Source organism: Metarhizium robertsii (assembly GCF_000187425.2).
Source record: "Metarhizium robertsii ARSEF 23 chromosome Unknown MAA_Scf_37, whole genome shotgun sequence".
In the NCBI taxonomy this organism is placed as follows: Eukaryota; Fungi; Ascomycota; class Sordariomycetes; order Hypocreales; family Clavicipitaceae; genus Metarhizium; species Metarhizium robertsii.
The window spans coordinates 5906-27015 of record NW_011942179.1 but is presented as its reverse complement, the minus strand read 5'-3'; the positions used below and the strand labels follow the sequence as shown (position 1 = coordinate 27015).

General features: G+C 49.5%; 3 protein-coding genes across 3 annotated transcripts; 2 read left to right on the top strand and 1 right to left on the bottom strand.

Annotated features, from left to right (window-relative positions):
- Positions 1-178: 178 nt before the first annotated feature.
- MAA_10410 (non-ribosomal peptide synthetase) lies at positions 179-10579 on the bottom strand (the record flags this gene model as incomplete). Its single annotated transcript, XM_007828408.2, has 2 exons — positions 179-2962; positions 3020-10579. 2 exons carry the CDS (start codon positions 10577-10579, stop codon positions 179-181), a joined length of 10344 nt encoding a protein of 3447 aa, XP_007826599.2.
- A 3229-nt stretch (positions 10580-13808) lies between these two features.
- On the top strand, positions 13809-18336 carry MAA_10409 (ABC transporter; the record flags this gene model as incomplete). Its single annotated transcript, XM_007828407.2, has 12 exons — positions 13809-14124; positions 14195-14421; positions 14478-14757; positions 14810-15043; positions 15108-15865; positions 15924-16086; positions 16134-16457; positions 16511-16634; positions 16682-16753; positions 16806-16856; positions 16908-17672; positions 17730-18336. 12 exons carry the CDS (start codon positions 13809-13811, stop codon positions 18334-18336), a joined length of 3921 nt encoding a protein of 1306 aa, XP_007826598.2.
- An 852-nt stretch (positions 18337-19188) lies between these two features.
- MAA_10408 (Aldehyde/histidinol dehydrogenase) lies at positions 19189-20874 on the top strand (the record flags this gene model as incomplete). Its single annotated transcript, XM_007828406.1, has 4 exons — positions 19189-19234; positions 19290-19743; positions 19822-20521; positions 20593-20874. The coding sequence occupies 4 exons, from the start codon at positions 19189-19191 to the stop codon at positions 20872-20874; spliced, it is 1482 nt and encodes a 493-aa protein (XP_007826597.1).
- Positions 20875-21110: the final 236 nt, after the last annotated feature.

Genomic DNA, 21110 nt, shown 5'->3' with positions numbered 1-21110 from the left:
ACTTGCAGATGCGTTGAAGTTACAATACCTAGATACTATATTAAGAAGATTGGACTAATGTTGAGAAACAACATTCAATAATATGCATTGCTTTAACCGAGACAAGTGGCCGTAGGATGTATCACAAAGCTCGTCTTCTGATCGCGCTCTTCCCCCCAATCACTTGAATCACATTCGACTAATACAAAAGGGTACACAGATCCCGCATAACCGGATACTTGAACACATCCTTGACAGCAAGTGGCAAGCCAGTCTTGCGTGCCAAACCAACTAGCTTCATCGCCCCGATGGAATCACCCCCGATGCGGAAGAAACTGTCGTCGATGCTGATATTGCCAGGCTCCATGTTGAGCACTTCAGCCCAAAGTCCCTGCATCAACTTTTCGGAATCAGTCGTCGGCGCCCTGCGCTCGCCCTCAGTGCGACTCAACGCGGCGATATCCGTCAACGTCAGAGAAGACCCGTAGCTGCGCAAGTGCCGACGGTCAGTCTTCCCCGTCGGCGTCATGGGAATGTTTCGAACCGGAATGTACACGCTCGGGATCATGAATGGCGGTAGCCGCTCGCCCAATTCTCCTGCGACACCACGCGTTGCACCTCGTATTGCCTGTTCGTAGTCTTGATCGCTCACTTCGTCCCCGGAACCCAAACAAACAAATGCCACCAACATGATTCCGTGGCTGCCCTTTGGCCGGATTGTCTCAGCTACAACTGTGACCATGTTGCCTTGCGCTGCAGTAGAAACCGCATCTTGCACATAATGCTCGACTTCCTCCAGCTCTACTCGCTGTCCGCGAATCTTGACCTGCGTGTCTTTTCGGCCCTTGAATACGAGACTGCCGTCCTCGCGGTATTGCACCAGATCTCCCGTGCGGTACGCTCGGCCGCGGCGGCCAGGCCGCTTGCCAGGAACGCCGCGAAGAAGCCATTCGGGATCTTGGACGTAAGCTGCCTTTGTTTTCGCCGGGTTGTTGACGTACCCTGCTCCGACGAGGGCTCCCTCCAGCCAAAGCTCGCCTACTGTCCCAATGGGCGCCAATCTGTCAGGATGATCCGCATCAACAACCCAGGTGCATAGCCCGGATGCAAGACCCAAGCCACCGTCGCTGTGACAAGTCAAGGGCAATATGAGGCTGGTTGGCGTGCACTCTGCCGGTCCGTATGCACTGACTACGCGTGCCCCCTCACGTACATATTGTGCGTCGCTGGGTAGGACAACCTCGCCACCTAGAAGCATCGTGGACAGCTGCGTGAGGGCCGTCTTTGGCTCGATATTGCGCAAGACGGATGGTGTGAAATCCGCCACTGTAGCTTGGTACTTTTCCAAGCAGCCCGAAATGCTGTCTTGCCGCTCTTCCGCTGATGGTATGCACAAGCATCCGCCTGCCGTCAGGGTATTCAGCATATTAGACCATACCACATCGAACGCATACGATGAAAAGTCCAGAACGCGCGAGTTGCTTTCGAAGCCAAGCAACTCTCTTTGGTGAACAATTGCGCTGCAGTAATTCCCATGCGTGACCATGGCACCCTTGGGCACGCCCGTGGTGCCGGATGTAAATATTATATACAGAATATCCGAGGCATCGATTTCCGGAAGGCTGGGTTCGTGGTCCAAAGACAAGGCGAACTCGAATAGTCGTTCAAGATCCACTGATATGACCTTGTCAGCGCCTAGCCTTTTGGCCATGTCGGTATAGGCCACAGAGGCCAAGATTGTCTTTGCTTCAATCTGTGCCGTCATGCCTCGTAGACGCTCCTCTGGCTGGTTGGACGGATCTGTAGCAACACACGCAGCACCAGTCTTCATGATGGCCAATGCAGATACTGGCATCCACATGGATTTCTCAAAGCACAGCGGAATCATGTCCCCCTTTTCGACCCCAACCTTTCTCAAATGATAGGCCAGAGTAGTAGACAAGTCGTCAAGCTGTTGGTAGCTTAGGGACCCGTCCCATGCATGTATAGCAGTGGCGCAAGGTCGTCGGTGGACAGTCTCACGGATCATGCGAGGCATGTTGTCGGACACAGCTTCGGGAAGCTTTGCGTTCCAAGTCCAAATATCCTGGAGGTCTCTGCTGCTCGTCATTGACACATCCTGCACCCTGAGTTCTCTTGCTGCCGGGCTGAGAAGTTGCTGATGCACATGCTCGAATTGATAAAACAGCCGTGTGACCTCGTTCTCGGACAGTGTGCTGCAATCAAATTTAATGCTAACGCAAGACCCCAACTGTGTCTTGATATACTTCAAAAATATGGCATAGTCGCCCGACTGCACTTGCTGAGCATCATCGTTATTGACGGAGAGAACGCTCTGGAAGTCGCATGCCAGAGAAGCTTCAGCACTAATGCGGCGGATTCGTTGCAGTCCGGTTCTTTTGAAAACATCCATATCTTTTCCCTGTTTCTGAATAAACTGGAGGAGATTGTTCACATTGCCGGTCCAGGCGATTGGGATACGAACCGGTAGTAGGGAGTGCTCCTCAGATGCGAGACCAAATATTGCCTCTGTGGAATCCAGCATTCTTGCTGCAACAATGGCCCAAGCTGCTTGAATATAAGTACGAGACTCAATGTCACTGTCGAGGTGGAGGCCGCCTTTTTGGAAGAGCGAAACCTCTTTGTAGGTTCGTGGTCGCTGGACTCCTGGCGGTGACGGGAAATGACTGCTCGTAGTTCCTTGAAACTGCTCTCTCCAAAAGGCGGTGGTTGTGACTTCATCAGTTCCAACAATCTGTTTGTAGAAACCGTCAAAGACTGAGACATTCGAGGACACAGTTATTGAGCCATCATCGCCCTTGGGTAAGTGATTGTCATAATTGGCCTGAAGGAGGTAAGTCACGGCCATGGACAAGACATCACATGCCTGAGCAGCAACAGATTGTTGGATATAAGGTTCGCGATACTCCACAACAAGATCAATGTTGCTGCCATCAATGCTGGCGCTGAGGCCCATGTCAAACTGCAACTTGTTAGCGGCGACTCCTCACAGTAAGAAATTATCATTCAGATAACCTACTTCATGGGGATCTTCTCCAGCACTGGCCTCAAATGACAAGCTCCTCTTTTCATAGCTCTTTAGCTTATCCGACTCCCTGATGGACAAAGATGTGTTGAACAATTTCTTGCCTGAAATACCCAATTCGTGCTGGATCTCGGCCAGTGATGCATATTGCATGGCCAAATGCTGTATCGACCTGGTGGACACAGACTCCAAGACGCTGCGAGGCGAATCTCTCAAATCAATGCGGCTGATGAGTAAATTTGCCAGCGGTCCCACGATCCCTTCAATGCCATCTATAGGAGCATCCCGGCCCGAGGCCAAGTAGCCGAAGCAAACCTCATCCATTCCGGTAAAAGTTGCAAGGACCATGGCCCAGGCAACCTGGAAGAAAACAGCACGAGTGATGCCGAGATTCATACACAGTCTAGAGACCTCGGCCAATTCCAAAGGCGGCACGGGGATGTCGCCATGGCGCTCATCACCTGCGGAGGCGGTGTGAATTGCCAGCGGGAATTCACAAGGAGTCACTCCAGTAAGCATAGAAACCCATGGGGAAATACGCTGGGCACGGGGAATGCTGCAAATATGGCTCATGACACGTCTAAATGGCGGCACTGGAGCAGGCACAATGCCGTCATACAAGTTGATCAACTCTTGCAAGATGACCGACATGGAAGCCGCGTCCATGAGGGCGTGGCTGATGTCTAACCTGCAAGCAACGTCCCCGTTGTCAGATTGGCAGACGAAAAATACGTGCTGGGGCTCATGGGCCTCAAAATGCGGCCGTTGAAGAGTATTCAGCATGGCGTCGGGGGCTTGTGAGCCAGACTTAACAAACTTGGCCTGGACGTTGGCGTTCTTCAGAATAATCTGAATGAAACCATCTCCTTCTGGATGTAAAGCGAAAACAGTAGACAGAATCGGATGTCTCTGTACCAATCTGGTCCACGCGGTTCGTAGTCTCTCGGGCTCAATCGTTGTCGCCATTCCCTCGGTAGCCAAGCAGCGCCAAGTTGAACAAGTTGCATACGAGGCAGATTCCTTCTCTGAGCTCAGTAGAATGCCCTGCTGGAGTGGTGAGCAGGGCAAAATATCAACCACATTCTCAGCCTGTATTCCTAAACTGGGAAGCTGATGGCAAAGCAAGGCGTCTAGAGCACCATATGACATTGGTAGCAGCGGAAGGTCACTAAGAGTGAAGCTGGCACGCGATTTGGACAGTTCGGTGACGGCGCTCCGTACAGATGTTCCAAACTCCTGGGCCCATCTTTGCAATCGTTCTTGGTGTCTCATGTTTTGATGAACTTGGAACGATACCATGAGCCAGTCGTCTTCCACATCGGCGGTGATTTCAATCATGGTAAGACGGTGAGCTGTCGGTGATACATCAACCATGTCGTAATCACTATCGCCAAGATGCTCAGGGCGTTTGAACAATCCTTCTTCAGCTTCAAGCTGTTGAAATCTGCCGGTGAAATTAAAGGTGACCTCTGTGATGTCTTGTCCTTTGGCGGCCTCGCGACCAGATTCACTGTAGAACCGGCAGGCAAAGTAAGGCTGACCCTTTCCAGGGACCTTTCTCCTGATATCTTTGGCAAACCTGATAGCTTCTATAACGGAGTCACCGGGCTTCACGGGGATAGGAACAGGGTGGAGAGTCGTGAACCACCCTACCGTTCCTGAAATATCGACAGGGAGATTCTGCGAGTACTCACGACCGTGTCCTTCGAGCCAAATAGTGGGTAAGCATCTTTCCGGGAAAATTCGGTGAAATGAGTGCGCCATGGCACCTAGCAAAATGTCCACAGGCTCCGTTCGCAGGCATTCGTTGGCATCTCCAAATATCGCATTGGTAACGGATGACTCGAATTCCTCCGTGATTAGGGTACAGTTGCCGAATGTGTTCTCACCCAAGGGAAGTCCCCAGAATTCCAGATCCGGAAGCGGAACGCTGTATGGCAGCACTGAAATCGGAGAGGCATGACGGTTGGCCCTAATTTGACGCCTTAGCCATGATTTCCACGACGTCGATGGGGTCGAGATCAGGTTCCCGTGCCTGATGTGATCTTCAATATCGCCCCAGATAATTCTCCACGAGACGAGATCAACGACGAGGTGGTGTGCCGAGAGGGTAACAAGCTGAACGTCCCCAGCAATGTTGAAGAGGTCGCAAGCAAACACTGGGCCATTCTCAATGTCGAGATGTTCCTGTCTCCATTGCGACAAAAGCATGACCTCATCCCGATTCGAAACATGATGTTCCACGAAAGCAAAGGAGGATGGACCTTTGGGAGCTATGCTCTGCTTCCACGCTGCGCCCGCGGCTGGGCGGTGGAAACGGTTCCGAAGGATGGCATGGCGATCAACAAGGTCCTTGACGGCGGCAAAAAATCGTGCTCCAGGAACCAGTGATCCCAGCTCTAGCACAAAAGTTTGATTGAAGTGGTTGAGTCCAGTTGGATACGCGTCAAAGAATAGTTGTTGGATAGGTGAGAGGTCGAATGGCTCAGAGCCCTCCTCGTCGACGCCTTCATCGTCATCGGGCATTGAATGGCGCGAGATAGACTTGCAATGTGACGCCAATTGCCTTATGGTTCCTGACTGTAGAATATCTGCAACGGTAATGGAAATGTTATGCTGTCTGCATTGAGCAACAACTTGCATTGCCGAAATGGAATCGCCGCCTATTCTCGTGAAAGCCTTGTTAACTGAAACCTCTTGAGCAGACAAATTAAGGACCGCCATCCAAATTTGCTGAAGCAGCTTCTCAACATCAGTCAGTATTTCCTGGGTGGCAGTCTTGTCGGGCATTTTTCTGTACTCTTTCCAAGCTGACTCTGCAATGTCTCGAAGCTGCTGTCTGTTTGTTTTGCCGCTTGGGGTCATGGGAATTTTCCGTATTGGTATATAGGAAGCCGGTACCATGTATATTGGAATTTTTTCCTGCAAGCGATCATTGCTTACTTGGACAAGACTTTGGACTAGCATTCGATGCTGTTCATCAGTCAACTCGGCTTCGGAGCCTTCGAGTGCAACAAATGCTACCAAGACGGCGCTCGAGGCTTGTTTTGGTCGAATCGTCTCTGCAACTACAGTCAAGGTCTTGATGTCGTTGCTTTTAACCGAATCCATACTACTTGCAATGTGGTGCTCGAGATCTTCCAACTCCACACGCTGTCCTCGTATCTTGACCTGTGTATCTTTGCGACCCACGAAGATGAGTTCACCAGAACTCGTGTATCGCACGAGGTCACCAGTTCGGTATACATGGCCAGTCCGTCCGGGGTGGCCGGGGGCTCCTCTGGAAAGCCAAGCCGGGTCTTTAACAAATACTGTCGCTGTTTTGTCAGGATTTGCAAGATATCCTTGGCCAACAAGCGGCCCTTCAACCCAGAGCTCTCCAATTTCACCAAGAGGTGCCAAGAATTGCGAGTTATTCACGTCGATCACCCAGGTACAAACCCCGGCGCCCCGACCGATGGTAATTCCTTCGGCAGAGACTTCAGATAAAGTAACAGTAGGTGTGCATTCGGCTGGCCCATATACGTTGATGACGGCAGTCTTGTCTCCAGCCAGAGAAGCATCAGTAGGGACGACGGCTTCGCCGCCCAGGATAAGGGTACTTAGATCGGACAGCACCTTTGGTCCCAGCATACGTGCAACAGATGGCGTCAGATCTACCGTGGTCACATTGTACTTTTTGAAGCACTCAGCCAATTGATTCTCTCTCTCATAGGCCGAGGGTATGCACAGACAGCCTCCACTCGTCAAGGCATGGATTATGTTGCACCATGATGCATCAAAAGCATACGATGAGAAATCAAGCACCCTAGAGCTGCGGGAGAACATCAAGCGCCTTTGCTGGTGCGTGATAGCTGAACAGAAGTTGCCGTGTGACACCATCGCACCTTTAGGTGTACCAGTACTACCAGATGTGAATACCGTGTACACGGTGTCGGACGGTTGTACCAGGGGCAACTTTGTGGGCAAATGTAAAGGTTCGAGGCATTGTTGTCCGGGGCCAACGATCAACACGTCGCCGCTGCCAGCTATCTTTCTTACCAAGTCTTGGTTTTCGGCAGATGATAGCGCCACCGGAGACCCGAGTTGTGAGATTAACGAGCGTATTCTTTCCTCTGGTAGCTTCATGTCCACAGCGACAACACCGGCGCCGGCTTTCATGACAGCTACCGCGGCTACAGGCATCCACATGGACTTTTCAAAGTATAACGGGATGAGGCAGCCGCGAACATTGAGACTGGCTAGTCTCTGTGCTAAATTCTCGGAAAATTCAGCCAACTGGCCATAGGTAAGATGGCCGTCCCATGCACAAATGGCGGGGGCAGACGAGTCCTCCAAGGTTCTCTGTGTAATCAAGTCGTGAACACACAGTTCTGTAGGCTCTGGCACAACTCTATTCCAGGCCCAGATTTGATCTAGACCAAAAGGAGTGAGTGTTTCACGAAATACGTTCCGCAATGTCTGCCTCCTTACCCGCGGGTCAGACAATTGGCGAATAACCGTCTCCAAGTTGGCAGCAACGTGTGCCATTTTCGTCTCCGAAACTAGTGTTGAGTCGAATCCTAAACGCAAATGAACACCCTTTGCCTCCAATTGGCATTCAATAACTAGAGCATAAGTACTGAAGTCTTGCCACTTGTTTGCATTTTCCCCGCCGTGGGCTTCGGTCAAGAACTCTTCTTCTGGCTCGACGCTACCACCACTACTTGGGGGCTGCACAACAAGAAGCGTTTGGAAGTTGCAGGCTAGACTGGGCTCTTCTCCCAGGCGACGGATATGCTGTAAGCCAGTTTGCTCAAATGGGATCATGTCAACGGACTGTTGCTGTACACGATGCAATATTGACTCCACGTCTTTGTCCCAGTCTAGAACGATGCGTAGAGGAACGGTTGCAATCGTAGGACCGGTTATCCTTTCGATTCCTGAAACTGGAGCTTGCCTACCCGTCACGGTGACGCCGAACAGGGCTTCGTCTGAATTCGTGTTGTGCGCAGACACAATACACCAAGCCGCACGGAGTATAGTTGACGAAGTAAAGTCGCTGTTGAACCAGTCTAGATCTGATACAGACACTTCGAGCTTCTGATCAGGTCTTGGGTTATCTGTGTTCTTGGGAGTTGGGAAATGACAGCCTTGGATGCCGGCAAACTGGCTTCTCCAAAATTCGTCCCGAGAGTTCTTATCCATAGTAGTGACGTAATCAAGAAATGCATCTATGGACTCCAAGTCCTGAATCTCATTTCCGTAATAGACATCTTGCACATCTTGGAGTAGCAAATTCATTGACCATCCGTCGTATAGAGCGTGGTGGATTTCCCATAATAGAAAAAGATCACCTTCAGCATTCTCTGGAAGAAGGGAGAATCGGGTGAGAGGTGTTCCCAAGCTCATCACTGAGTCTTCTTCCGCCAGACTTTCCACCCAGTGCGTTTCTTCAGCTAAAACTGCCTGAACAAGTGCATTATCAGGAAGGCTGACTATGCGTGTGCGTAGAATTGTGTTCATCATAACAACATAATCCCATGCCGTTTTCAGCTTAACGAGTTCCACATTTTTGCCGATTTTGAAAACATTTCTTGCAACGTAATCACCAGGATGTTTTACGGTCAGAGCCAGTAGTCCTTCTTGTAAAGGCGTACAGGGAAGAATATCCAATACTCTAGATTCTTCAATATTGCATAGTCGAGAAACCTGGGAGCGTGCTTCTCGGCTTTCGACGGCAGACAGGAGAGCCGGTCTAGGTTCTCCTCTATTCTTCGAGCGATGTCGACGGCAAACCTCTGATATATTCTTCAGGAAGGGGTGTTTATAGATGTCTCTTGTGTTGATGCACATGCCAGAAGATGCGACAGCTTTGCAAAGCAACATGGCCTGAACCATATCGCCCCCCATTCTGAAAAAGTGACTATCCCTGCTAATCATCGCCGGATCGACGGGCAATATCGCGGCCCAGATATTTTGCATTGTGGATTCAACTTCATCTTGGGAAGCCTCATCATGCTGTATATAGAGCTCCGAATCTTGGCCATGGCCTCTCAAAATAGACCGTCTCAGGTCAAGCTCAGAGGCGCTCAAGTCAGCACTGACAACGCAAGTTTCACCTCCTAGACCTTTTCCTAATAGCTGGATGGTCCCATCTTGCCTGTATTTGGCTAGGGAACCGGTTCTCAACAATAATCCATTGCGGCCTGGATGGTTCTCAGTACCATTTACCAGCCAGGGAGGGTTTTCCACAAAAGACTGATCTTTATCAACACCACCTTGACCTAATAAAGGCCCTTCGATCCACAGTTCACCAACTTTTCCTATTGGCGCAAGTGACGTTGGATCGTCCATGTCAATTATCCATAGGCACAGTCCATATACTCGTTGGGAGAATGTGGTCTCATCCATATTTGACTCATCTGATGCCAATGATTGCATGGAGGCTTTAATTGAACTGACTCTCCAGTCTCCATCGAAGACGCCTGAATCGCTAGAAAGAGCTTGATCTTCCCCATTATAGGGGATAATTGTCTTTGCGATAGGGATGACCGAAGCCAGCTTGGCACATCCATATGCACTAAAGACTGTCAGCTCAGTTTCTCCTAGGCTGAGCTCCGACAAGCTAGTCTCTTCGCTGAAACAGTTGACTTGAACTAGAGTTGATATATCCTCGTAGTTTAGATCATGAGCCCAATCCGGCGTAACAAATGCGCAGTTGGCATTGCCAGGTGCTGACTTGGGCAGTACGATGCCAGAATCGCGATGAGGTGAGGGCATGCAGAGGCAGCCCCCAGAGGATAATGTGTGTAGAAAGTAACACCAGGCCACAGGGGATGTATATGATATATAATCAAGGGTACGAGTGTGTTTGCCGAATCCAAGCGCCCTTTGTTGATATACAATGGCACTACTGAATTGGCTGTGGGTAACAGTACCCGTTGCAGAAAAATTCTTCGATGTTGCGTCCAAAGTTGAAAAGAGGCCATCTGAAGGAGTCACTTTAGGCAACTGTGAAGATCTCGGCCTGGTTGAAAGCTCCAATAGAAATTGGTGATCCAGAATTAGGATGTCCTGCACACCTGAATCTGTCAATGCTGGATGGTTTGCTGCTGAAGAGATACAAAAAGAGGTACAGAGTTGTTTCAAAGACTCCGGGCCTCCTAGTTGAGGAAAGGAGCCGTCAACGGCAATAGACACTCCGCCGGCCTTCATCACGGCCATGATTGCAATGGGTGCAAGCAACGATTTTTCAAGGGACAAGAGAACATGATTTCCGACTTTGAGGCCAATGTCGACAAGATGATGAGCTAATGTGCTAGAAATATTGTCTAGTTGTTGATATGTCAAGTCGCCATCCCAAGAACACACAGCTTGGCGATTGGGAAAGTCCCAAACTGTGCGCTTGATAAGACCATGGACGCAGGCCTCTACACTTTCGGGGACTGAGGCATTTTGAGACCAAATGTCGTCAATAGACACGCTTTTCACATCTTGAAGATTGTCTGTGGACATGACGTTTTCCCCAACGGTAGGATGTGAAATGATTGGTTGACTCTGGAAGTGCATCATGGTGAGTCTCAGGTCTGAGATGGTATCCCAGTGCCAGCCGGGTTATAAATGGAAAAAAGTCAGAAATAAATTCAAGTCTTATGGGAGAAGAAACGGGACTCTTATTCCTCAAAATATGCAAATATTGCTCATAGTCAGCGGGGAAAACTTCAAGTCATTGTAATATTTCAGCGCATCGGTCTAGAATATAACAAGCCAACAACCCCAAATACCGTTACGTAAGATGCATCACACATTTAATCACTATGGGTTAAATTGGTTGCGGTGTTGCATACAGTGCAGCAAGTATTTGCAGAACATGTAAATCGAATTACACGGCCTGTAGTCGATCTGCACGGGCGGACAGCAAAGGAAACGCCTGCAGACCAACATCACAAGACGTACGGATTTCAAACGCCAAGATCACGTCATGGTATTTTGTTCACTTTCTACTGAAATGGACCCCACGGAGTATTCGTTTCTTGGTGTGGTTTCTCGGATTCTAGTGTACGACATAATTTCTATCTGCCGAGTAGGAGCTGGAATGGGACGTTTCAACGCTTCAGTTACATAAAAGTGTGACAAAACAGGAAGGTTATGGCCTATAAGACCGCGTCAAGGACTAACGTAGCGTAAAGAGACAACTAGGTAGCCAATAATTTCCACGAGTTGGCTCTTGAAAAGTTCTTTTCCCTGTAGCTGAATTTCTTCCTTGTCATTCCTGGTTGGAAAGTGTGCAAGGCTCGGATGCTCAATTCGCTTGACCATGCCATTGTTATTAAGTGGCTGCTTATGGACATGCATCTCCATCAAGCCAAGCTATTTGTAACTTGGTCTAGACTTGAATCCCTTGCCCGGGAGACATAAAATATCCGAGTGGAAGAGTGTAAGCGCCTGGACTCATTATGTGCCAGCCGGGTGCTATTGACACAATGTGGGTTAAGGTACCTGTAGGAGCACCCAGTGAAGAGTGCCGAAGCTTCCGAGATAATAATTCTCTGTGGGCTCGGCGCCGGTTCGGACATGTTGTGTCAAATATTGACCACCCTCCACTGTCGCCGGGCCAAGTGTGCTGTTTACAGAAGTCAAACTGCAACAGCTTCAGCTCTGCATTCGTCATCAGCGTTCATAATCCAAAGCACTTTATACTAGCTCCTTGAATGAGAATGTAACATTGAAACGGGTGTGCCATGCTATAGCCCTTGGTAGCGTTACATATGTCACTTTCCAGAAGCGTCCCATTGATAAGTGTGGCATGGCATCCCCGTTGAAGGAAAAGCGGCTGGTAGGCGAGCATGTTATAATGAGTGTATATTGCATGACCCGTGTCGTATCGCCCGCAAGCTGTCAAAATCAGCTGCAGCCCCAATAGTTGAGGCTCCCTGGCTCCATTTCAACAGCCACATTCGAAACTCAGGCACTGGTGTCGCCATACAGAGGAGCAGGCTAGGATATGCTATCTGAGATTCGTCGTTCTATCGCTTCCGGATCTCCCCCATCTTGAAAGGAGTCGTTTCTCACCTGCCGATCAATAATTCCCCCACCACCGGCACAATGATCAATAATGCATAAGATGGGGCAAGAAGACATGACTTAGGCACGGCATTATTTTGCCGTCAGGTTTAACTGAAATAAGCAGCAGCTAGCACAAACAGTCAGGGGTCTGCCTTGGAACGGGAAGCATGTATTGCATATAAGCCTGCACCGATGGCGCCATGCAGCCAGTTTCTTCGCAACGGCACTGAGCAACCGTGGTCTCTATTTTGCCTCCATCTCGCCATGAGCCGTCTCGGCGTTCTGGGCAACCCCTCCATCATTGTCTTGGCTCACGCCACACCCAAACATTCAAGCGAGTTCTTCTAAGTTTGGAGGCGGCAAAACCTACCATCCTGGTTACGAAGACAAATGTTCCCTGCAGCGAGACAATGCGGGGAAGGTGTCATTGCATTGTCGGTCGTACAATGTATTGCAGCTACGCCCGCCCTAAATTCGTGTTCATGCAAAGTTGGCCGGGCACAAGGACGACTCTGGCAAATATCTGGTTGCATTGAAGCCGGGGCTCCGCATGCTTATAACAAACCATCGTCTCAAGCCGCACCTCTCTCTGCATCAAACGCCACTTTCCCCCGAAATCGTGTGGGGAAACAGCTTACGTCACCGTCATCGAAACAGCTGTTATTTCCGCACATGCTGGCAACAAGTGGTGAAGTGACGGCCGCGCCAAGACGCAGTATGCAGTGTTTGCTAAAGGGAGTATCTTCCCATCATATATTGGATGTAAGTCAGCTTACAGCCGCAGCTGAGAGAAATACAGGCCTCTTATGACAAGAGATGGGCGTTTTTCATCTCGGCAGCGTTTGTTGCGAGATGGTGTGCGGGAACGGTCGGCTCGGCACAAAGGCGGACGATGGGCGCCATTTCATCGAAACAATGGAAAAGTGGCGCCCATCTGCTTACCACCCCTTATTTATCATAGCGAATAAGCTGTTGCGTTGTACTTCAGGGCAAATTGTGCTACCTATCCCTCCGTCCGGCAGTTATGACTCTTATGAGCAATCTTTCGGCTGGTGTTCGGTATTAGATGCATCTCGGTCATCCAGTCAGATGGCTGACACAAGAGCCAATTCTTGACCGATTTTCGGTCCCTATTTTTGTTTTCCTGTTACCTAGCTACTACGGCAATTTTACAATTCGGAAATCCTTCAAACATACAAAGTATGAATTGCTCAGCAGCCGTGAACGACCGCTTCGGCCCAGCGGCCGGTGAAGTCTGTCCTGGCCGGTTTGACTTTACCCTTTTGTTTGAGGAATCAATCTTGTCAACGGTTCCTTTGGGTATTGCCTGTGAGTTTCCAGACTTTAAAATTGTTTTAAACATGACCCTTGACATGTCCAGGCCTCTGGGCGGTGGTCCGCATACATAGGCTCTCGCACGAAACAGTCAAAGTCAACGACTCAGCAATATTGCCATTGAAGCTGGTATGGAATAAAACATGTTCTCTACTCCATCACTAGTTCCTTGACGTGATTCATACAGGCGCTCTATGTTTTAATCACGTCTTTGCACGTTGCCCTCCTGGTGCTATGGCAGCTTGGCGACGCGGGAAGAAGTCGATTCACACTTCCATGTCTCATACTAGCATTGCCAGGCTACGTCCTATTGGCAGTTGTATCATATGCCGAGCATAAACGATCAGTTCGTCCATCGACTTTACTATGTTTATACTTTGGCATAACGTGTCTTTTGGACATGGCCCGAGTTCGCACCGCGTTTATGTTCTTAAACAGTTTAGCCGTATCTTGGGTTTTGCTGCTCTGCTTGGTTGTAAAGGCGTCGTTGTTTCTCGTTGAAGTATCTGAGAAACGCCACTTGTTGAAACCAGAGTGGAAGGATGTTGGCCCAGAGGAGACTGCGGGAATTGTCAACCGCGCATTCTTCATATGGCTGAACAACACGTTTATAAAAGGATTTCGCACCCTTCTTACAGTTGATGTGCTATCGTCACTTGATACTGAGATGCTAGAAGCTTCCAAGCCGACCAAATTGATATCATCGTGGGAAAGAGGTAGCAAGCCTATCGTGGCAACCCTTCCTTCCACTCCTCTCTCACGGAAAGGTTACTAATTCACTCGCAGCAAATCAAGAAAAAGATCATTCTCTATTCCTAACCTTCCTTTGGCACTACAAATGGGCTTTTCTAGCAGGTACTCTGCCGAGACTGGCCTACACCGGATTTAGTTACTCGCAACCGTTTCTTGTCGAAAGAGTATTAGACTTTGTAAGCGAAGACAGAGAGCCCGACAGCAAAAGCACCGCGTATGGGCTGATTGGAGCGTATGCAATTGTCTACGTAGGCCTATCTGTATGTTACTATCCATCTTCACATGGTGTTGCACATGCCTGATACAGTTAAACTAGTTGTCATACGCGGTCTACCAACACAAGACTTACCGGCTGTTGACCCTGTACCGCGGCAGTCTTGTCACAATGATATTCAGCAAAACATTGAGGATGAGCGCATCTTCCACTTCGGAAGCAGAAGCAATCACCCTTATGAGTGCTGATATTGACCGCATCGGGTCGAGCATGTCCCTTATACATGAACTCTATGCTAGTGTGATCGAGCTTGCAGTTGCTCTGTGGCTTCTGTATAGGTTGCTCGGAATAGCAATACTTGCACCAATTGGCTGGGTAATCTGTATGTCCAAGACCAGCGCCGTTTCATACTCACAGCAGCTTACGTCAACTAGTCTGCCTCATTGCCGCAGTCCCTCTTGCTAGAGCAGCGGGAAACGCCCAGATCCCATGGCTTGAGGCCATTGAGACCAGGCTCACGGCAACTGCCAAGGCACTTGGCAGCATGAAGGCCATCAAGATGACAGGGCTGGCGGACATTGTGTCTTCGCGCATTGCGGGCCTTAGGATGGATGAAATCAAAGCCTCCCGGCGTCATAGAGTCTTGAACGTTCTCGTCTTCATTTCTTGTATGCTCCCAATTGACTCGGATGTCCAGCTGGATGAGTGCTTGGCGCTAACAATGTTTGACAGACTTTGCTTCGACGGCGTTGGCGCCTGTATGGGCATTCACCGCATTCATACTGATCGCAAAAGCCCGTGGCTCTGAAACATTGACCGAGGGAGTAGCATTCGCAGTTCTCAGCATTTTCGAGTTGCTAAATCAGCCAATTATATATATTGTTGACGGAGTTGAGCACATCCAGACCGTCATCAACTCATTTCGGCGTATCCAGATTTATTTGACTTCGCCAGAGCGAGAGGACCAGCGAGATCTTCCCGCTCCAGATATGTCGTCTGACTCCAGCGTCTTTGGAAAGGATGACATTCATGGTAAAGTCTTAAAAGACGAGAAGATTATCATTTCGCAATCTCAATGCCCCGATATTATGCTGTCTCTGAATGAGGTGTCAGTGGGATATAACCTGGAAGAAAAGATTGTCCTTGATGGCCTGACCTTGACAGTACGTCGCGGACAGATCACGGTCATAGCAGGGCCTGTAGGGTGCGGCAAGTCAACATTACTACGAGCTATTTTAGGAGAAGTTCCATTCAAAGGGTCAATTGCGACTGGATTTAGAACAGCTGCGTACTGCCCACAAACCCCATGGTCAACCTGGGGCACGGTAAGGAATAACATTGTCGGTATGTCGCCTTGGGACAGAACGTGGTATGACACGGTTGTGGATGCGTGTGCTCTTGATGCAGATTTCAGAGAGTTGCCTGATGGAGACCAGACAATGACTGGGACTCGCGGATCACAATTGAGTGGAGGGCAACAAATGAGAGTGGTAAGAAGTCCCTCAACTGGCAATCAATCGCATATTCTAGTCCACTGAAGTTGTACAGTCATTCGCAAGGGCTCTGTATTCGCGGAATCCAGTCATGGTCCTCGATGACGTCTTGACGGGTCTTGACAGAACCACTGAGAGGCATATCATAGACAGAGTCTTCTCGAAGGATGGTGTGTTGAAGAAATTAAATGCGACTGCCATCATGGCTTCCAACTCAGGTGCGTAATGCTACATGCACAAGCCCGATTGAAGCTAATCTTCACAGCACACCACTTGGACCTTGGTGATCAAGTTATAGTCCTTGATGAGAATGGCAGGATAGTCCGTCTAGGAATCCCCAAAACTGTTTCTTTACCAATATCACCAATCCAGCCAGACATTACACGTCCTCAGCTGGGACTCGGTGAGCAGAACGACGATGCCGAGGTATGGCAAGAAATCGACATGTTGATTAACCCTGCGACGGAGCAAAATCGCTACGCTGGCGATATGAGAGTTTATGGGTATTACGCAAACATCGCGGGTCGTTGGACCATAGGCATATATCTATTTGCTTGCTGCACTTTTGTATTCGGCATGACGTTTCCATGTCAGTACATTCCAGCCTGCTACCTTAGAAGGAGTAAATACTAAGTAGAACAGCCGTCTGGATGCAGTGGTGGACAAACGCAAACGCCGAGCACCCAAATGAGAGAACGGGGTATTGGCTGGGTGTATACGGAGCGCTTGCGGCTTTGACAATTCTAGGCTGCGCTCTGGCAGATTGGTAAATGCTGCACACCTACATTGAAGCTCTTATGCTAATCTTCATAGCACTTTTAACTTGGTAGTTTTGCCAAAGACCTCTCGAAAATTCCATCAGCTGCTACTAAATACCACAATGCGGTGCGTACTCTCGAAGAGTTGTTGTACAACCAACTAATGCAGAGTGTGAAAGCGCACCTATATCATTCCTGACATCTACGGATGCTGGCACAACCTTGAACAGGTATGAAAGTATTCGTACTGTTGAATCGCAGAACTAATGGTGTGCCATCAGATTCAGTCAAGATCTGGAGCTGATTGACAACGACTTGCCTCAAGCAATGGACCAGACAGTATTTCAATTTCTGTCTGCCATCGTTTCTGCAGTTCTCGTCTTCATCGGCTCAAGCTATATTGGCGCGGCTATTCCTCTGTGTATCGCGGCTCTTGCCTTTGTCCAATTTTACTATTTGCGGACTTCCAGGCAGCTCCGGCTTTTAGATATTGAGGCCAAAGCCCCGCTGTTCTCGCAATTCCTAGAAACAGTCAATGGCATCTCCTGCATTCGAGCATACGGCTGGTCAGAAGCATACATGGAGAGGAGCTACATGGCTTTAAATGTCTCCCAAAAGCCTTACTACTTGCTTTGGTGTATCCAGAGGTGGTTAACGCTAGTCCTAGATCTCTTTAACGCGGGCCTTGCACTTCTCTTGGTAGGTATTGCGACTAACATCCAGGGCAGTGCTTCGAGTTTTCTTGGTGTTGCGCTCTTTAATATTGTCACATTTAGCAGTACCCTTCAAACACTCGTCACTGAGTGGACTCAGGTGGAGACTGCTCTGGGTGCGATCAATCGAATCCGGTCATTTGTTTTGAACGTGAAGAATGAGAATCTCCCCGAGGAGAACCTCCAGGTACCCCAGATTTGGCCGTCAACTGGAAAGGTTATATTCGACAATATCTCGGCATCATACAAATCCAGTAATGAGCCAGTACTCAATGAAATTAGTTTTGAAGTTGAAGCTGGACAGAAAGTTGCAATTTGTGGAAGAACAGGAAGGTATGCTTTATTTTTCAGCTCCTATAGATGCATTATTGCGTATTGACTCTTCTCTAGTGGCAAATCTTCACTCATAGCGACATTGCTGAGACTTCTGGAGATAGATTCCGGCACGATTTGCGTCGATGGCATAGACATTAGTACCATACCACGACAGGAAGTACGCCGCAGATTAAACACAGTACCGCAAGACGCATTTTTTCTTGCAGGAAAGCTGAGAGAAGATCTGGACCCTTTCCAGTTTGCTACCGATGACCGCCTAATTGAGGTCCTTCGCGCAGTGAGCCTGTGGGAAATTTTCGAACCGATTGGCGGACTAGAGAGTGATATTGAGGAGGAGTTACTGTCGCATGGTCAACGTCAGCTCTATTGCCTTGCTCGAGCCGTCATCAGGCAGAGTCCCATACTCGTCCTGGATGAAGCAACGAGCAATGTTGATGCAGACACAGACAAGGCGATGCAAGCGCTGCTGCGAAGCGAGTTTAAAGATCAGACCATCATATCAGTGGTGCACAAATTGCAGAGTGTGCTTGACTTTGACAGGGTCATCTTGCTAGAGAATGGGCGAATGGTGGAGAGCGGGAATCCCAAAGAGTTGCTTTCCACGCCGGGATCAGCGTTCCTGGCTTTATATCAAAGTCTGGGGCTTGGTCATGGGGATTAGCGATGTTGCGGATTTTCCTAGATCATTCACCACACGACATGGCGAAAGAGACATGGTTTTGGAGTGTTTGCACCTTTTAACCCTAACCCTTACTAAAACCCCTGTGGTCATTCATGTGTTGGATCGAATCCCAACTAAGCCACAAGGCAAAAATTGTACACGCCTACAAATATTGCCGTAGCAGCTGTAATTACTTTATTTAACCCAACATTGTGATTGGCTATTTGGTAGTGCGCGCTGGAAGGCAAGATGGACGCATGACATGCCGCCAAGGAAGGATTCCGATTCCGAATTCCGACTCGGATTCTTCCGCCGAGAGCCCCCACTGGAGGCCGAGAACCGGATTCCTCGGTCCTGCTCGTCCTACCCTGCTCCGCTGTTCTGATGGTATTAATTTTCCAACAACATTGAAGGATAGACTAGCACGACTACCTGAGGACAATGGAATGATATCTACGGCTATATACTATAGTCGTCAAGGCAGCCAGAACCTCCCTGCGATAGTAATAAAGTAGAGGCAAGACGTCTGACAAGCTTAGTAATTGTGTGTGTTAGCTTCATGCGCTTTGACGGACCAAGTATGAGATGGGTTTGGACCATGTGGATAATTATTCCATTGGCGTGTCCGATCGTGGATGTGACGCTATCGTCTCGGAACCCGGGACCACTACAAGCTGACGTACCCCTGGCAGAAATATAATACTTATATATGTAGGACTTGACGTGGCATATTGTATTCAGCCGTCTCATCTCTAAACCGACTCCGCATCCTACATACCATCACCACCATATAAGTGAGGCTGAAATACAAACCAGATCACTCTGCAAAACATCTATTCCCCCGCTGTCGTCATGAGCACCATTGAACTACGAGGTGTAGGAGGCAAACCCGTCTCAGGTAAAGCATGACCCATGAAAAACGCGACCAGAGTCATCCAACTAAATCATCCAAGTAAACACCGGCCTTTTCATCAACAACGAATTCCAGCCATCTGTCGGCGGTGATGTCTTGCCAGTGGAGAATCCTGCTACCGGTGATTTATTAGCCTCAGTATCATCAGCACAACGCGTCGATGTTGATGCGGCAGTATCAGCCGCGCAAGCCGCTTTTCGAGGCCCGTGGAAGGATGTGCTCCCTGCAAAGCGAGGAGAGCTTCTCCTGCAACTCGCCTCCCTGATGGAGCGCGACATCGATGACCTCGCTAGTCTCGAGGCACTTGACGCGGGCATCTTGGCCGGGGAATCCAAGGGCCTCCACGTTCCGCAGGCGTGCGAGACGCTACGGTATTTCGCCGGATGGGCCGACAAGATCACCGGGCAGTTGCTTCATATCCCCCAGGGCTATGCCTACACTCGTCGAGAGCCTATCGGGGTATGCGCCGCTATTGTCCCGTGGAATGCGCCGTTGTAAGTAGCCCAAACACCACAAATTGCCTCGTGACCGTGACTTCGGCTTCCTGACATGGGGTGATGGGGTTGATGTAGGATTATAACCTGCTGGAAGCTTGCTCCTGCCATCGCTGCCGGCAACACGCTGATCATCAAGACGCCGGAAGCAGCACCGTTGTATGGACAAAAACTCGCGGCACTCGTCCGTGAGGCTGGCTTCCCACCAGGAGTCATCAACATCATCACCGGAGAAGGTCCAGTGGCTGGGCAGGCTCTTGCCGAGCATTTGGGCGTCAAGAAGCTTGCCTTTACCGGGAGTTCCATTGCGGGCCGCCAAATTCTCAAAGCTTCCGCCGACTCCAACTTCAAAAAGGTGTCGTTGGAACTTGGAGGCAAAAGCCCGTCCATTGTCTTTGCAGACGCAGATCTTGAGAACGCGTTATTCTGGACGACTCTGGGCATTACGGCAAATAACGGGCAGGTGTGCGCCGCGGGATCGCGCATATATGTGCACTCGTCCGTATACGAGAAATTCCTTCATTCTTTTGGAGAGAAGATTAAGCAGTCGTCTCCTGGTGACCCTCTGTTGCCTGAGAGTACAAAAGGCCCAATTGTAAACAAGAAGCAGATGAGCCGCATCATGGGGTACATTGCACATGCAGAGGAGTCTGGCCTTAGGGTGATTGGCGGGAGCGAAAACAACACCTCTCAGGGATACTTTGTGCCTAGTGTGGCTTTCGCCGATGTACCAAACGACTCGCGTCTCATGCAGGAAGAGATATTTGGCCCTGTAGCGGTATGTCTATTCTCCAAGAGTGGTATTTATCCCGTCCATGTACCTTGATTACTAATTCCTGTCTTCTTAAGTCCATTGCCAAGTTCGAAACTGAGGAAGAAGTCATCGGGTTGGCCAATAATAGCAGCTATGGACTCAGTGCAGCAATTTTCACCAGCAACATCCATCTTGCGGACCGAGTTTCGGCTGCACTCGAGAGTGGCCAGGTCACGGTAAACTGCTGGGGTCTGCTGAACGCCAACGCGCCGTTTGGAGGCGTGAAAGAGTCTGGGTTCGGCCGGGATATGGGACAGGAAGCGCTCGAGGACTGGTTGGTGACGAAGAGTGTTAAGCACAACATCCTACCTGCCTAAAGAGAAGAACCCTTGGGCTACCCAGGCCTCTCAAAACGCTCATATGTAATTATATAGAAATGGTTCTGCGGATAGAGTAGTTGGGATAGACGTTGCTTCCTATCATATCCATACTGGTCGAATGGTTTCCCAAGGCTTACTAAATGTCGTCCAGCCACAGGAGACGGATATGACAATGTCTGGACTGTTGTGTCGCTTGTCCACCCCAAGGTAACAAGGTGCTACTGATGCGGAAA